Source organism: Rhinolophus sinicus, chromosome 16, assembly GCF_057876585.1.
Source record: "Rhinolophus sinicus isolate RSI-liver-muscle chromosome 16, RSI-T2T, whole genome shotgun sequence".
Lineage (NCBI taxonomy): Eukaryota > Metazoa > Chordata > Mammalia > Chiroptera > Rhinolophidae > Rhinolophus > Rhinolophus sinicus.
Window position 1 is genome coordinate 17,915,737 of NC_142516.1, and position 16,406 is coordinate 17,932,142.

General features: G+C 54.6%; 1 protein-coding gene across 5 annotated transcripts in view; it reads right to left on the minus strand.

The window, feature by feature from the left end:
• COL27A1 (collagen type XXVII alpha 1 chain) overlaps nt 1-16,406 on the minus strand; it is a 135,744-nt gene that overhangs the window by 31,572 nt on the left and 87,766 nt on the right. For 4 of the 5 annotated variants that reach the window (XR_002139439.3, XM_019754574.3, XM_019754577.3 and 1 more), the window contains 11 exons: nt 16,098-16,151; nt 15,836-15,889; nt 12,028-12,081; nt 6,807-6,860; nt 6,169-6,213; nt 6,040-6,084; nt 5,725-5,778; nt 4,657-4,710; nt 3,751-3,804; nt 2,224-2,277; nt 255-308 (listed from right to left, as the gene is read on the minus strand). Coding sequence is in view for 4 of the 5 variants with exons in the window: in XM_019754574.3 (XP_019610133.3) it covers nt 255-308; nt 2,224-2,277; nt 3,751-3,804; nt 4,657-4,710; nt 5,725-5,778; nt 6,040-6,084; nt 6,169-6,213; nt 6,807-6,860; nt 12,028-12,081; nt 15,836-15,889; nt 16,098-16,151 (576 nt within the window). In the remaining variant the exon portion in view is untranslated. The remainder of the gene's footprint in view (nt 1-254; nt 309-2,223; nt 2,278-3,750; nt 3,805-4,656; nt 4,711-5,724; nt 5,779-6,039; nt 6,085-6,168; nt 6,214-6,806; nt 6,861-12,027; nt 12,082-15,835; nt 15,890-16,097; nt 16,152-16,406) is intronic. The other variant, XM_019754578.3, reaches the window with a different exon arrangement.

A 16,406-nucleotide genomic window follows, 5' to 3' on the forward strand; every position in this document is an offset into this window, starting at 1 on the left:
GTCCCCAAAGCTGCCTGAGCAGGGTGGAAAACCGTGGGCAGGGTGGGGGACGGGCGCTGGACAGGGTTTACCCTCACCCATCCTGCTCTTAATGAGAATCAGCTGGAGGTCAGCTCTCAGAACTTTATGGGAACATGGTGCTTCCGGAAGGAAACTTAGGTCTCAGATGAGAGGGCAGTGGGGGCACAGGTAGAAGCAGTTCCCAAACACCCCTTCCTCCCCAGTGCCTGCACCAGAAGAGACTGCACGCTTACCTTCAGCCCGTCGGGCCCTGCAGCGCCACTGTCACCTTCAAGTCCTGACTCTCCCTGGAAAGGACAGTGGGAAAAGAAGAGGAGACATTACTGGGGAGCGGGCCCCACGTGCTTTGACTTCCTCCCCCTTCCTGGAGCAGGACCCCCAACCTCTGATCTCCAGGCAGTGGGGTCCCGGAGCATCCGGCCCACACATAGTGGGTGGCTGAATTAGTAAATGAGCAGGAGAGTTGAGGCACCCACTCAGCTCCCAGAAAGGAGGGGCAGAATCCCAAGCAAAGCCTGCTGTCTGCAGGGCAGGCTGGGGTGGGGGCTGCATGAGGTCTCGAGTTAGAAAGTGTTGGTTATGGAGCCATTCTGGACACGGGTGGTTGGACTAGGCAGTGCAGCCTAGTGGTTGAGAAAGGTTTTGACGTCAGGCAGACCTCATGCCTGCACTGGGCTTCCCATTCACTGGTGGTTTGACCACAAGCAAACTACCCAGCCCCCACGGGCATCTGTTTTCTCGTCTGAAAATGGGGCTGATCCCACTTCCTATAAGGGTTCCTCCAAAGCACAGTGTAAGCACCCACAAATGGTAGTCATTGGAGATATTATTTCTTCAATTGGAGCGAGCCTTCACTGAACTCCTTGATGGATCCCATTTTTCAGATGAGGAAAATGAGGCCAGCCTTCAGACTTTCTTACCAGCAAGTTTGGGAAAGATGCCCAGACCCTGAGCCCCCTCCTGACCCTCAGCTAGTCTCCCTGCTTGCCCTTCTAGCTTCAGAGATACCTCTGGACTCCTCAGTTCTCTAAATGGCTGTCAAATTAAGTTTGGGTCATTCTCTGCTTTTAGAATTCAAAACCATTCAGCATCCGAGCTGGAAGGGGCCTAAGAAGTCATCAGATGCAGGGATGGCAAAGACCTGACAGGTGTGTAGATTCCACCCATCTTGTGCCCATGGCAGACATCACTAATCGATCCACTAGAACATGGCTCCATAAGGACAAGGCCTTCTGTTACTGTTGTGTCCCCAGTGTCTTGAGAAAGGTGCCTGGCACACAGTGGGCTCAACATTCTCTTTCCTACGGTTACTAGATGGAGCCTCAGGATCCTCTTAACGTGGTATTCCTAGAAGACTGTACTGACCAATCGTCATTGACACACAAGATTTGCCATCTCAAGGCTTCAAGCTCCGTACTCATCTTCTCTTGCCCTGTGGCCTCCCCTCTCATTCTGTGTCTTAACTCAATTTGGGGAGTCCCTGTCAACTATGTGGACGAGGTAGTATGTGGCATTGGGAAAAAGGAAAGATCAGAAGTGAGGAGACTTTGTTTGGGGGTTTGGTGCCCCCATGAGCTGAGAACCACACTAACTCCCCTTCATGCTGGGGCCCCACCTGCTCATCTGTAAGGTGCTAGAGGATACCTGCTCTGTATCCCTCACAGCTCCCCAGTGGTCCACATTCAGGCAGGGACCTTACCACTGGGCACAGAGCATAGAGGGGTGGACACAGAGGCAGGCCACGGCTTCTTAGAGAAAGACAAGCTTTGTAGATTTCTTTTGGAAAAAGGGATGATAACCTTCTATGGAACAGTTGTCAGGGGTAATAATAGGTATTTTTCAAAGAAAAACACGTAGACGTCAAATAAGTTTGGAGACCCTGGATTAATCCCAATGAAACCAGTTTCTTGGTGGAAGGCTTTCCCAGAGCCTTGAAAATGTTACTGTCAATGTGCAAGAGAGAGCACTGAGCAGTTAGTGAGTCCCAAACATTTTGAAACACTAAATGCTCTCCTTTAAAGAGCACCTCTACATGGTGGAAATTGCTGGCCCACCAAGAGAGACTAGATAAGTCTGTAGAGATCCATGATCTATTTCTGCAGGTGAGGAAACTGAAGTGCAGGGAGATTGAGTAAAGCCCTTCCCTCCACCCAAACACCCTGGGGGTGGCTTTCCAGGGAGAATAAATTTGCTTTGACTTACCCGCTGCCCAATGAGGCCCTGTTCCCCAGAGGTGCCCAGAGGCCCAAGATCACCCTAGGAGAAACCAAACACAAGTCCTTGGGGGTGGGTAGGGCCAGCTCCAGCCCTCGCCACCAGCTCTGATTTTGTGGCAGGAGCTAGTGAGCTGGGGCAGCTCCTCCCCAAGAACCAAAGAGAAATTATGAAATGCCAACTAGAGCCCCTTTTCCAAGTCAGCCCTGGCCATGTCGGGACCACGGCCACCACCATCACAGTTCACACTTACACAGAGCTGTCCTAAAGGCAGCTGATCCTTGAACAGTGCAGGGGGGTAAGGGGCACAGTCAAAATCTGCATACAATGACAATCACTGGGCATTCGCGGATTCTCAACCACAGAGCTGACCCTTGAACAATGCCGGTTAGAACTGCACTGGTCAATTGAAAAAAATCTGCATGTAAGTGAACGTGCATCGTTCTAACCCCGTGTTGTTCAAGGGTCAACTGTACCTTTTGATTGCACACATTTAATTGTCACCACCCAACAGGAAAGGTATTTTCTTTCACAAATGAAGAACCAAGGGGCTGTGGGGGTAAGTAACTAGCCTGCGTTCATGGCTACTAAGTGACAGGTTCGGGATCCAAAGCCGGGTAGTTTGGCTCCAGAGCGTTTCAGATGCAGAGATGGCAACTCTGGCTGGCCACTTCCTTTACTCTCCTTGGAAGTTTTAGAGAGAAATGCACCAAGGAAGAGGCCCTAAATGAGCCAGAGTCACTATCACCCACGTTCCACATCCCCAAGAGACCCCAAATGGGTCTTTCTCCTGCAGGGATTTCCAAGCCGCACTCCCTGCCTGCTGGTGTCTGGGGCACGAGGAGGAGGCAGAACTCTGAGGCCCCAGCTCTGCGCCGATCTGCACCCCACTTCTGTTTTATAGATGGGGTGGTTTGCTGCTTTGTTTCAGCAAAGGATTCTGGAACTAAGCCAAGACTGATAGTCCCAGGCCTGGTCCAACTCCCTCGGAATGGCTGGGAGACGCCAATGGGGGGTGATCTGCCTCAAGTCCCACAGCCCCTCCAGGGTTCCCCTAGGCCCTGCCTCAACAATGCCCCAGGCCACCAGCATCGCTTCTCAGCTCCAGGGCCTATATAGGGAGCAGCATCCTCTTCCAACAGTGGAGAGGAGAGGGGGCTCTCCCCAGAGCCCAGGGATCAATGGGCGCCTGTTTCCCAGCAGGTAATGAGGGGCACCACGGGTGCTGAAATGCAGATGGTATCGCGGGAGGCCAGGAGGTACTGCTGACCTAGCATGGGGCAGGTGCAGGTGCCAGAGAAAACATTACTGGGCAGGGGCGGGGTGAGGAATCTGGGCCGGCTGGGCTCTCTGCTGTGGCCATCACCAGGACCCACCCGCTCCCCAGCCAGGTGCACAGAGAACCTATTATCCTGGACACAAGAAAGGCCCATTTCTCTTCTGTGGGGAGGACGTGACCACCAGCTGGGAGCTGGTTTCAGCAAGTCATTTTGCTCTTCTTTCATCCCTCCTCACCTTCATCCCGGCTTCCCCAGGAAGGCCCGATTCTCCCACTGCACCCGGCGGCCCCTGAAAGAAAATGCTATTGGTTTCCCCTAGACCAAGGACTGGCCCCTGGTTGTAAGGGAGGAGATAACTGAGGCAGGCTCAGAGAGGGCAAGGGACATGCTGAGGTCACACAGCATGAGACACAGAGCTGTCTCAGAGCTTGGAGCTGGGACTGGGGGCGGGGAGTGACTGGGCCCAGACTGCTGAGTCTCAGGGCTACCCAGAGGCTGCTGAAGCCTTCTCCCTCCCCGAGAGTGTGGTTTACCACATTAGGAGTCCCTTGGCAAGCATAAGAAGGAAAATTTCATGATTTGTATGAGGCCAGGAGAGGAAGCCAGCAGATGCTGTGTCCAGGGCTGAGTGATTCCAGCCCTTCTTTCTGAGCCAGGCCAGGAAGACAAGGGCAGGAAGGGGTCCTACTTATAACCATTGACATAGCTGCAGCCTTTGCATAAACTCTGCATTTCAGTTTTCTCCTCTGGATAAAACAGGGGTGTCTGAAGCCCCTTCCAAGCCCCTTGCTACATGACCTTAAGAGGGCTGGTTCTGCAGTCAAACCCGGGCTGGGGTGAAGTCCCAGCAGTGTGGGGCAGGGGCATTGCTGCTTTCCTTGGTGCCAAAAGAGAGGCACTGTCAACTCCCCATGAAGTTCCTGGGACCCCTGCATCCCACCTACTGCCCCTGGGACTGGGAGCCCAGCTCCTCACCATATGCCATTCGGGTACATCTACCTTCTGTGCCTTCAGTCTCTGCAGCACACAGGACATGACCACCTGCCCAGGCCAGGCCAGAGTGCCCTAAGGAAGTAGTCTCGGAGGAGCTGATACCTCCCCAGCAGCACCACGGAACAAATAACAGTCCCTCAGCACTCACCTTGGGTCCCATCTCTCCTGGAGGACCAATTGGTCCCTGCGGTCCCTGAGGGCCCTGGAAGACAGACAGACACACAGACAGTTGGGAGAAGCTAGCCTGGGCCCTATCTGGGGTCTGAGGCTTGATAATGCAATCTGGAAGGGTGGGTGAGAGTGAGCAGCCACAAACCCTAGGCCTCTGCAGCCCATGCCCCTATCCTGGGCCGTGCTGTCCCCTAGTATCCCCTCCAGTCCATCTGTACACTCTCCTATGCATCTACCTAAAACTCAGTGAGGCCCTCTCCTGCTCAGGAATCTTCCGGCTCTGGAGCACTGCTCACTCTGTTCCCTCTGCCTGGACACCCTTCCACCTCGGATCCACCTCTGGAAACCCCCACCCCTCACCCTGGTCAACCCACTGTTCAAAAGAGCATCTCTACGTGGGCCTCATGATGTGGGACTGAAGCATGGCCCAAGGGGCAGGAACCTCCTGTTGGGGATGTTTCCTCCTAAGCCCCCGGAGATTCTATCCTCTCCTCTCCATCTCCAGCAGCACCACTCCACAGCCTCCTCATGGGGCTCCCCGACACTTGGGCTGCCCCCCCAAACCCAAGCTTCTGGTGAGATCTTCTGAAGGGCCTCCCCGTTTCAAACCCCTCAGTGGCTCCCGTTGCCCTTAGGGTAAAATTTCTCTCCGTGGCGGGACCTCCTCCTGCCTGCCCCATGTCCGGCTCTGCAGTTCCCATTCAGTTTGTTAGTTTATTCTCTTTCTCCCTCCCACCAAAACATCTCCCTCCACTTTTCACTGTGATAAGCACACTAGACACATTTTCTCATTTCATCTTCAGGACCGGATGGCAAGGGAGGGACCATTATTTCCATTTTACTGGCAAGAAAACTTAGGCTGGAGGGCAAGAACTCTTAGACTCAACCCAGAGTTCCAGAGCCCCCCGGCCAGCGTTCCCTCCACCATCCGAGACCTGTCCCATCAGCCCCAGCACGGTCACTCTCCAATCTCTCTCCTTGTGTGAATACTGGCCCACACCCGCAGGTGTACTAAGATGCAAAGCGGGAGGAAGAGGGCAGTTACCGGTTCTCCTGGGAGGCCCTTGGTTCCTGGCGGGCCCGAAGGACCCGGAATACCCTGCAGAATTAAACAAAGGGGAGCTTAGTCCCTCTGTGGCCTTCTCCCCCACCCGTGCCCTTGGCCTCAGTCAAGCCATCACAGCACTGAGTGACGGATGGGGACACTGAGTTCCAGGGGAAGAGACATGCTGAAGGGTCTTCAGTAAAGGGAGTAGGCAACTAGAACCTTTGGGATTTCCAGAGCAAGATGGGACTTGGCTAGAAGGGCTATTACCTCCCCACACAGCCCCATGGCATTTTAAAAACCAGTGCTACTTACGGGAAAGCCTCGAGCACCCAAGTGCCCTCGCTCGCCAGCCGCACCCTAGAAGCACATTTGGGTTCATTAATGGCACACGTCACAAAGCAGGAAGTGGGAAGGGGGACTGGCAGCCATGGTGTGACATACCTGCTGCCCAGGCTGGCCCAGTCTGCCCTGCGGTCCTGGAGGTCCCTACAGGAAGCAAAGCCCTTGAAGGTGGGGAGGGTACTTGGGAGGCCCCTTCACAGAGAAGGGACCCACACTCCCACGGGAGATAGAAGGAATCATGGATCATGGCATCCACCCCTCTCCCTAGTATGCAGGTCGGAAAACTAAGACCCAGCAAAGGGAGTGGCTCGCCATAGTCACCAGGTGTTCTGGCAAGGACCAAGGACCCCGTGCTCCTGAGGGCAATAGAGGCAGTCTCAGCTCTCAGAGACCCTGGAGGGCTTTGGCAGTCCCGGGAAGTGGCCAGAGGTCACCAGTGATTCCTCCTCACTCTCACACTTCCACGCTCTGTTTCATTCACATGCTTTCTCTCACTTTTACTCTCAGTCTCAAAGCTCCTTCTCCCTCCCCTGCCCCCATGCTCAGGGCTGGTGGGCTGGAGGGAGGCAGAGGGCAAGAGGAGTGGCTAGACGAGCTCTCAGGCCCTACCCTGCAGCCTCTCAGGGGCTCGTGGCTGTCCGCCAGGGGCCTATTCCTGAGGGGGTTGTGAGGCCTGGTTCCTGGATTCCTGACCCAGCATGGAAGGAGAGAAGAAAGGTAGGCCATGGGGGTCTTACCTTCAGACCCCGGGACCCCTGCTCCCCAGCTGGTCCGTCTGGTCCTCGGGGGCCCTGGAATAGGAAAAAGGGACTAGCACAGTGGACAGCAGGGGTCTCCCTTGGGTTGGGAACCAGGAGGCAGGGCTGCCCAGAGCCTTGGGCTTTTCCCTGCACAAGCTTGGGGCTCCCTCCTCCTCCCACTAACTGCCACCCTGAGATGGGTCACCCCTGTGCAATGTGCCTGCTGAAATGGCTCTGCAGGGGGCTCACATGGGTGGTCTCAGCTACAGGCCCTACTATTCTGGAATGGCGCCGGTGGTACATCTAAACCCTTTTTAAAGAGACCTTGGGGGACGGGGGTCAGCCAGCCAACCCATTTCACAGACATACAGACTGAGGGCCAGAGTACAGAGACACATGGGCAAGTCCCTATAGCCAGGTCTTCAGACTCTCCTCTCGCATGCTCTTCTCACTTGGGCAGAAATAGTTGTCTGGACCACAGCCCTTGGGAAAACTGACAGAGAAGGACCCAGGGAGGATCTGCATATAGCCAGATGTGTGGAACAGTCCCTCTCCAGCCAGATGTGCAAGCTAATCTGGTCCAGCTCACATGAGGAGGGGGCAGGAACAGGGCAGGAGTCAGGCAGCTGTTCCCCGGAGTTCTTGGATCAGGTCTGAGCCCTGAGACAGAATTCTTGATTTTTTGAGAGTTGGGAGGCCCCCCGGGCAGATGGAATCCCATCTCCCCCCAAAGATGAGAACATTGAGGCCAAGACAAGGAAAGTGACTTGTCTAGGCCTCTTAGCACATTAGCAGCTGGTATCCTCTCCAGGGTTCCACCCAGTGTCCTATGTTTCCCCTCCATAGGATGGGACACAGATGGGATAGGGTCCCCTGGAAGAGGCCCTCATGAACAGTGTGGTGTCTGATCTGGAGGGGGTCAGAGGGGCTGTGTTGGGAAGACAACGAGGATCCCGTGAAGGAGGCTGGCCCACCCAGCCTGGCAGCAAGGGGACCAGCCACAAGAGGGGTCGGGGAGCTATCTGGATGGAGGGAGGATGAGGGATGAGAAAACAACAAGGAGAAATCACTTAAAAACTGAATGAGGAAATTTTCAATTAATAATTGAGCCAGAAAAAGCAACAATTCCTCTTATCAGCTGCCTGGGGCTCTGGATACTTCAGCTCCACACTACAGCCTCAAACAGAGCCTCACTGATTAAATAAACCAGGGCTGGAGACCAGTGGGCTGCAGCCAGGACTTCAGCTGGGAGTCTTTGTTCCCAAGTGTCTCCACGCCCGGAGCCCAGTGCGGATCCAACAGTGTGCACAGTGGTGCTCAGGAAATGCTGTGTCTCAGGAACAAGCGACTGTTCCTCACTGAGCCTCAGTCATCTCATCTCAGAAATTCTGCCTCAAGGCAGGAAATCATACCCACAGGAGGCTCAGCACCTGGCCTGTATAGCAAGTGCTCGATCAAACCTAGCTCTGCCAGAAGATGCTGCAGGCTCCCCGGGGGCAGGGACACAGGGATGGCTCCATGAATCTGGATTCCATTCCTTCCTCAGCACAGGCAGCTCATACTGTGCTGCATACAACTGGCTGAGAGTTTTCACAGGTTCAAGATGAGGTTTGATTAGATCGGGTGGGTGCAACTTCTGGTTTTGCTGCCAGCTTGCTGTGTGACCCCAGGAAAGTCCCTGTCCCTCTCTGGGCTTCAGTTGTAGGTGGATACTGTCAGACCACGGGTCAGACTTACCCCCTCCCCACCCCGATTCATGGACAGGGACCTGGCGGAGAGGGGCCAGGCTGGGTAGGGGCATCCCAGGTCCTGGGAGTCAGGACAGAGGCTAAGCTGATGGGTGGGCTTCTGGGCCTTTCTGAGAAACCACTTCTGGCCCCTGGTCTCTGTCTCTAGCTGAGGCATAAACCTCCCTGGAACGGGAGAGTTTTGGGAGTGGAGCAGAGGCCCAGGGATGTCGAGGGCTTAGTGTGAATCACACATAGCACCCTTGTTATCCTAGGAAGCACAGCTTTTCTTGGAGCAAGGTTATATGATCTATAATAGTAACAACAGCAGCAGCAGCAGAGGCAGCAATAATAGTAAACACTAGTCCCCTCATTTTACACATAAGCAAACTGCATATGGTCACATTGCTGGTAAGTGGAGGAGCCAGAATTTGAACCCGAGTCAGCCAGACGCTCATGTTGCCCCACCACTGCCTGCCACAGTCTATCAGCATGAGAGTGAGCTCACCGTCACAGCAGTTGTACAGGTCAGGGCCTAGAAAAGCCTACCAAAAAGGTTCTGCTCTGGGCAGGGTGTTGGAGAAGACAACGTCTAAAATCCCTGTTACTTGGAGGACTCTGCTGTCCCCTGAGAGCACCAGAGAGTTCAGGAAGCTGGGGCTGACTTACGAGAGACAGTACCAACCTTTCCTGTCTGGAGGGAGGAGGATGCAGCGGGGCCCTAGCCACCCTCCTGCCCCAGCTCCACTGTGCAGGGAGATAAGCGAGAGCAGCCACACACCCGCACCCTTGCTCTGGGCCACTCTGCAGCTTACCCTATGTCCTGCAGGACCCCCAGTCCTGCCCCTTGCTTCCTCAGATGAACACAGACTGACCCACCCCGCTGGAAGTAGGCCACTCCCCCAGGAAGTTGTTTGCAGTCATAGCTGGGGCTTGGTGGGGAGGGGACCCTGCCTGGGACAGAAAACCTGGCCAATCACAGCTCTTGTGAAAAATGGATGGCTGATTGAGAAAGCACATCCTACGCATGGCTTCCTATCTGGAGCGGACCGTATGTGAGGAGCCAGTGAAGGGTTTTCATCCCCATGGCCATCTGATGAGGCCGATTCTGTCGTGGGTCCACTTTACAGAGGAACACACGGGGAAGCCAGGATTTGAGGTCATGCTGAGCTCTTAGCCCCACTCACTGGAACAGAGTTCCACATCAGGCACTTGAATCTCAGAATCCTCCCAACTCCCTCAAAGTGGACAGTGGAGGGAGAGTGGAATGTCCCATGACCTTCGCCAACACCCTGCCCCAGCATGCAGCCTTCCTGACAGGTTCCTGTAGGCCCTGACCTGCACACCCCCCCATCATGGGGAGCTCACTCCCACACTGAGGAACAGTGACTTGGAGGAGTGAAAAGAGCGGGCATCTAGCTGACTTGGCTTCAAAGCCTGGCTCCTTACAACTTCCTCCTAACGTCATTCACAAAACCTTAGAGAGGTTAAGAAACTGGACTGAGGTCCTAGAACTGGTAACTGGGAAGGTGGAGACCTGCTCCTATAACTGTCTGACCCCAGAGCCCTCAGTCTTTCAACTGGGGCCCGTGGACCCAGACCCTGTCAACAGCTCTACCAAGAGCAGAGGGCCTGGGGCCCCATCCGCCCTCTGGTCTCAACAGCTTAGTGCTCATGCTTCCCAGGGCAGGGAGGTGGAGGAGTTGGGGTGGAGGGATAGCAGTGCCCATCTGGACATGGGCAGAGAAGCAGGCAGGGCCTTGTAGACCTCCAAGCCCATCCCCCATGGCACATATGGTGAAACTGAAGCCCAGAGAGCAGCGAGGCCTTGCTAAGGTCATAGAGCAAACCAGGAAGTACAGAGGGTGGGCTGCCCAGAACTGAGCTCTTGAGCAGCACAATGGATGCCTCTAGGTCCCCCACCACCCTCAGTTACCCCTTCTGTGAAGTGGCCTTTGGTTACCTATTAGGCAGGGGACCCAGAGGGCAGATCCCACCGGTTTTACATTCCTGCCAAACCCAGCGTGGGGAGGGGCTCATGTTCCTGAAGCTTCCCTCCCAGCTCCAGAGACTTTGATGTGGTTGGGAGCCTGGGTTTCCTCAAGCAGGAGATACATTCTTCCAGCCACTGCTGGGAAGGGGTGGTGGAGACAGCTGCAGGGAGCTCAGTGAGTTGAGGGGTTCTTAAGCCTCATATCTGGAGGGGAGAGCAGGGCCTGGGCCAACAGAGCTCACCCTCCAGCTAATCTGGCTTCCTGGGGCAGGAGGAAAAGTGCACAGGGTCAAGGTGGAAGCTGGCAGTCAACAGGCCTTGGTCCACGTGCAGAGGCCCAGGGCACGGTGCTGGGAGGGCCCTCCCCAGCCAGAGGAATGCCTCTTAATCTTCCCTTTCCCAGGCCGACTGCAGGCCATCTGGTTCAGGGGAAAATTTTAAACCACTTGAAATCCAGCCAAGAGAGGCATAATCATAACAGATCCCTGTATGGTGCTTGGATATCAGGCCTGAGCTGTCTGCACTACCTGTGCCTTCTCGTTTCCTTTTCACAAGGCTGCATGGCCTGGCACCTGTATACCAGCTGGGGGCAGGAAACCATTCCATCAGCCCTCCCTAGCTGTGCAACCTGAAGCAAGTGACTTAACTTCTCTGTGCCTTAGTCGCCTTATCTGTGAAATAGTAATAAGAATAGCACCTACTTTATAGGGTAGTGTTGAAGATTACATTAATTAATATATGTGATAAGACAGTGCCTGGCACGTAGCAATTACCTCTGGCTACGGTGCTCAGGCCAGCCCTTGCTTAGAGCTCTGCATGGGTGCCCACTGCCCTTGGAGCATAGCCCACAGGCCTAGCTGTGGGGTTTGAAGTCCTGCTTGGCTTAATAGCTGTTAATTCTTGGTCTCATGCTTCTCACCTCATCCCTCTGTTGAACCAATGGGATCCCTAAACATGCCACACCTTCTCTCACCTCAAGGCTTTCCCTCTGCCTGGAACCTAGCATCAGGTCAAACACTGCCCTCTCCCTGAAGCCTTTCCCAGTAACCTGTCCAGGAGGTGCTTCCACCAGGCTCCCAAGCTGCCGGCCTTCCACCATTAACATGCTGATGACCTTGTACCATCTGTTTGACCAACTTAATTGAGCCATAAGGGCAGGCAGGGGGCATGCCTGTCCTATTCTCTGTGATATATCTACAGAGCCTCCAACAGTAGCTGGCATATCGTAGGTGCTAAATAAAAGCTGACTGAATGAATGCGCAAACACACGAATGGATAAAGCACTAGTACCACAGAGCCTGTCTGTGCCCACTGGATAGCAAGGACTGGTACTCAGAAATGTGCTGGAAAAGATGAGTGGGGGTCCTGTGGTGAGCCTGGAACCCTGCCCGGTGAAAGCCAAAGATCTCAGAGCTGGGCAGGGGGAAGGTACAGGACGTGGCCTCTCTAGCAGGTGACCCCCGCCAGCGTCAGCCCCCAGGGGCTGGGCCCCACTTACCCGGCGTCCCTTTGCTCCCCTCATCCCTGGTGGGCCTCGAGATCCGGGAGGACCCTGTGGGGAGGAGAAAGTTTGGAGAAGACCCCTTTTAGGGAGTCAGTGCAACACTGAGGGCTAGGAGCAGGGGGCAAAGCTTCCTGCCTGGGCCCCGCAGCCTCCATATTGAAGAAATTGGCCCAGTGGGAAAATCCATCCCATTAGGTGAAGCAGAGGATAAACTGCAAACTTGAGCAGGAGTCTGCCCTGGGTTCGATGCGGATGGGCCTCGAGCCTTCCGAGGAACCAGTAGTGGGGGAGAGGCCTCCCTGGATGAACCACTTCATTCTTTATCGCAAATCAACAATCAGAAGCTACATGACCTTCCTGACAAAATGTCTTCTCAAATTTCTTCTTTTCTCCTCCCATCAGCAAGGAGAAAGTGGACACTCAAGTCCTGTCCTCCATTCTGACCCCAAATATCACCTGAAAGCGACCTGAAAGCCATCTAGAAACAGCCCTGGGGTAAGGAGGGAGAACCAGCCCTAAGGGGAGGGAAGGGGAGGGAAGCTTGCATGGGGAAGGGAGGCTCTAAGGTTGGGGGAGAGAGGCTGGGCAGAGAAGTGGGGTGAGGGGGAGGCAAAGAGAAGGGAATAGGCCCGGCCCAGGGAAGAGGCCCAGTTTTCTCTGTTTGACGAAGGAATGACAGGAGGGATGACACGAGGCGCAAGGGAGTGAAAGGGAGGGACAGAAAACATAGGGCTGGCTTTGTGCCTTGAATTCTCAGCACCTGGTCCAAGCACAGGCCTATGACATGGATTTAGAAATCTGTTGAAGGAATGATGACTACACGAACAATTGAAGAGGACAGGAGGTCAGAAAGGAGAGAGAGGGGTGAGGAAAGTAAGCGAGCCTCTCCCTGCCTAATTCCTGTCCCCGGTTCCAGCCCCAGTTCTAAACATCAAGCTGTGCCTGCACCCTTTGGCCAGCCAGGACCCCTCTGACAGCTGCAGGAGCCTCCCAGCTCAGTGGCCAGTCTCAGACCAGGCGTGCTCCTTTTACAGGAGGCCTCAGCCCCCTCGGAATACCAGGGAGCGGCCTCAGGAAAAACTCCTGCTGCTCCCATTTCTCTCTCTCTCTATGGCTTTGCGGGGTGCAACCCTCAGACTGCTGCTGCTCAAGGGCTGATATGAGGGGCTGGGTCCCACCTGACCCCTTGTCAGCAGAGCAAGCGGGGTGTGGACCTGGGCTTGGCCCAATAAAAAGGCAGATCCAACTCCTGGATGGTGGAGAACATGAAGACAGGGTGAGAAAGGGCCATTTTATGGAGGGATCTCAGACTGCAGAAGGCATGCAATGCGTCACTGGGAAATTTCAGGAGCCAAGTCTCGATTTAGAGGCAGTAGAAGGGCGTGCTTAAACGAGCCAACTGTTTCACCGGAGACCTAGGTTCAAATCCCAGTCCTGCCACTTACTAATCCTGTGACCTTTGGCCACTTTGGGCCTCAGTTTCATCATCTATAAAATGCGGACACGAACAGTCCCTGCCTCCTAGAGTTGCTGAGAAGACGAAATAACCTGGAAGGTCCTCAGTAAAGGATAGCTATGAGCTCTCTCAAAGAAGAAGGAGGTCAGCAACCAAAGGTCTCAAAACCTGACTGTCCCCTTCCCCCAAGGCATGGAGACAATCTTGGCTGACCTCAGTGGACTGTAGAACATGGATGCAAACACAACTGGAAAAGTGGAAAAATGCATCAGATGTGAATAGTATCATTAGAAATGTTGTTTTAGAGTAATTGTCTGACTAATGACAGTGGTAATTAGTGTATCTCACACACAGTAATAGTAATTTAGCAATTGTTATTACTATTACCATTCATTAAGCACTCGGCTTGAGTCAACCCACTGAACAGAGAGAAGCACTGAGGAAATGGGGCGGAGGAGGTCTGAGGGACCATGGAGGCAGGGAATTCAGAGGAGGCCTGCACTTTCCTTCAGTGTGCTGCCCTGGATGTCCCCACTGTCTTCCCATCTCCCACCAGCCTTCCTTTTTGTCCCAGCAACTCCTTTCCAGGCTTTCCTCTTCCCACTGGACAGATGGGGAGACTGAGGCCCAAGGAGGCCAAGGTCCTGGGGGGCAGGAGCTAGAATTTGATGATGGACCCTAGCATCCTTGTACTTGGGCTTCGGCCCTACCCTGGGCACCTCCTATGCTGACAGGCTCCAATCACTCCACTTCCAGGAGCATCTGCTGGGCTCTCCGATACTCAGGTCCTGAGAACACGGGGGAGGGAGGCGGAACAGGAGCCCTTGGGTTGGGTGGCTAGGACCTTGGAATCCAAGCTGGGTGCCTCAGCCCTCCAAACAGCCCCTCCAACCCCAGGCCAGATGTGGCTTTTCCTCCTAATGAACCAGGAGGAAACAATGCCATTGGGCGCCCAGAGTGCTGGCTTCTGATCTCAGCTACGTACTGTTGAGTATTTTCTACCTCCTCGAAAGGATTATTTGTGTGTCTGTGGGGGTGGCAGGGGGGGCGGGGAGATGGACAGAGCCCCCTGGTGCCTGACACCTCTGTGTTTGGATGTTGGCTACCTGTATCCCCCCCGAGCTAGTCTCTCCGTATCTCTCCTCAGCACCTAGCACTGCCCGATACATAGTAGGTGCTCAATAAAGTCTGTGAACGAGTGAGAGAATGTTTATACTTGGTACTCCCACTAGACAGTGAGAATTTTAAGAGCAGATCTATTTACCACTTTTGCGTCTCCAGGACTGAACCTAGGCCCAGCATTCAGTAGGTACATGGAAAAGTTTTGAAACCGAGTTGGCCTTGCCTCCCTAATTGGCACAGAGAACTACTGGAATGTGTGCACTTTCCTTAGGTTCAAACCATCAAAGGCTTCCATGCCCTCCTTCACCAGACCCCAGGGAGCCCCTCAGTCTGGCCTTTGGAGGGACCTGGGCAGCATGAACTCATCATCATCCCCCAGCCCTGACCTGGGATCCTGCCTAGGATGGTTCCCCTCCCCCAGCACCCACCCCTCCACCTTCCAGAGTGGGCCCCCAGCCCTGCGCCCCGGCCTTGGCTGAAGTGACTGCCCATTCCAGTGTCCATGTCCTCCATCAGCTGACGCAGAGGGGCCAGCTCTGGATGACAGCCACCCCTCTCACCCCCCACAACACCCTTGGGGTAGTAGAAGGGGCCCCTGGAATTGGGTGCTCCTGGCCACACCCCCTCAAGCCCTCCTTCCTCTCGTGCCCCTCCCTGCCTTGGGATCCTCTGGAATATCCTAGGTTCCTCAGTCATTACGAGAAGCCCAGCATCCGTGCCCTCAGCTCTGACCCTCAGCCCATATATCCCAGTATTTCCCATTTTCTTCCCTATTTTCTCCAGAGCAGGTGTTACTTATATATTGGGTCCTCTCTCTCCCCCACGTCAGAATATGAACTCCTAAAGGGAGGGACAGCTTTCTGCTTTGATGACTGCATCCCCAGTTCCCAGAGCGGCCCCAGGCACGTATCACACAGGATGTCCAGAAGGAACGAGCAAAGCCACAATGGTGCTAATGAGACCGAGAGGTTCCCATGTAGTGACATCTCTATGCAATAAACAGATCACACGGTTTCATTAAACCCAAGCAATCACATTATCACGACCATGATTATTTTCTCTATTTTTCAGATGAGCAAAATTTAGGCTCAGAGAGTGCCTTGAAATGGACCTGCAATGGTGGAGCTGAGCTTCACAACCAGGTCTGTCTGACTCTGAGATCTGGGCTCCTCACCCTTACTTGACAGTGAGTTTGAGCTCAGGGAATATGAGGGCTTTGCTTACCTGGGGTCCAGGCTCTCCAGAGGTCCCAACACTACCTGGCGTTCCGGGATGACCCTACTCAGAGAGAAGAAAAAGAAGGAATTGGCATTGGAAGGTGCTTCTTCCTCCTTCAGCCCCACCTTGGCTCGCTCAGCCCCAACCCAGGGACACAGGACAGCAGCCAGACCTCTGGAGGGAGAAGGAGCAGAGTGTCCTGAACACCTGGGGTAGGCAGAGGAGAGCAGAGTTGTCACCATGGCTGTGACAGGAGAGGGCTCCTTACCATTGACCCCTTGGGTCCAGGTGCGCCTGGGGGTCCCATCATGCCCCGGTCACCCTGTGATGGAGACAGCAATTTAGGAGGTCACTCTGTGGGGTGGCTCTATGGGAAGCAGGTGCAGAGGGCCTTCCAGAGGCCAAAGAGGGGCAGGGAATTGCCTGAGGTCTCTAGAGAGTCCCTGCCCTGCTCATGACCACATCACCCAGGGCGGTGACAGGGGAGGGGGAGGGGTCTGGGACTTCACTCAGCAGAAGCCAAGACCCCTGGCAAGTCCTGGGAGGACTGAGCGCCACTGCAGCACGCCACACAGTG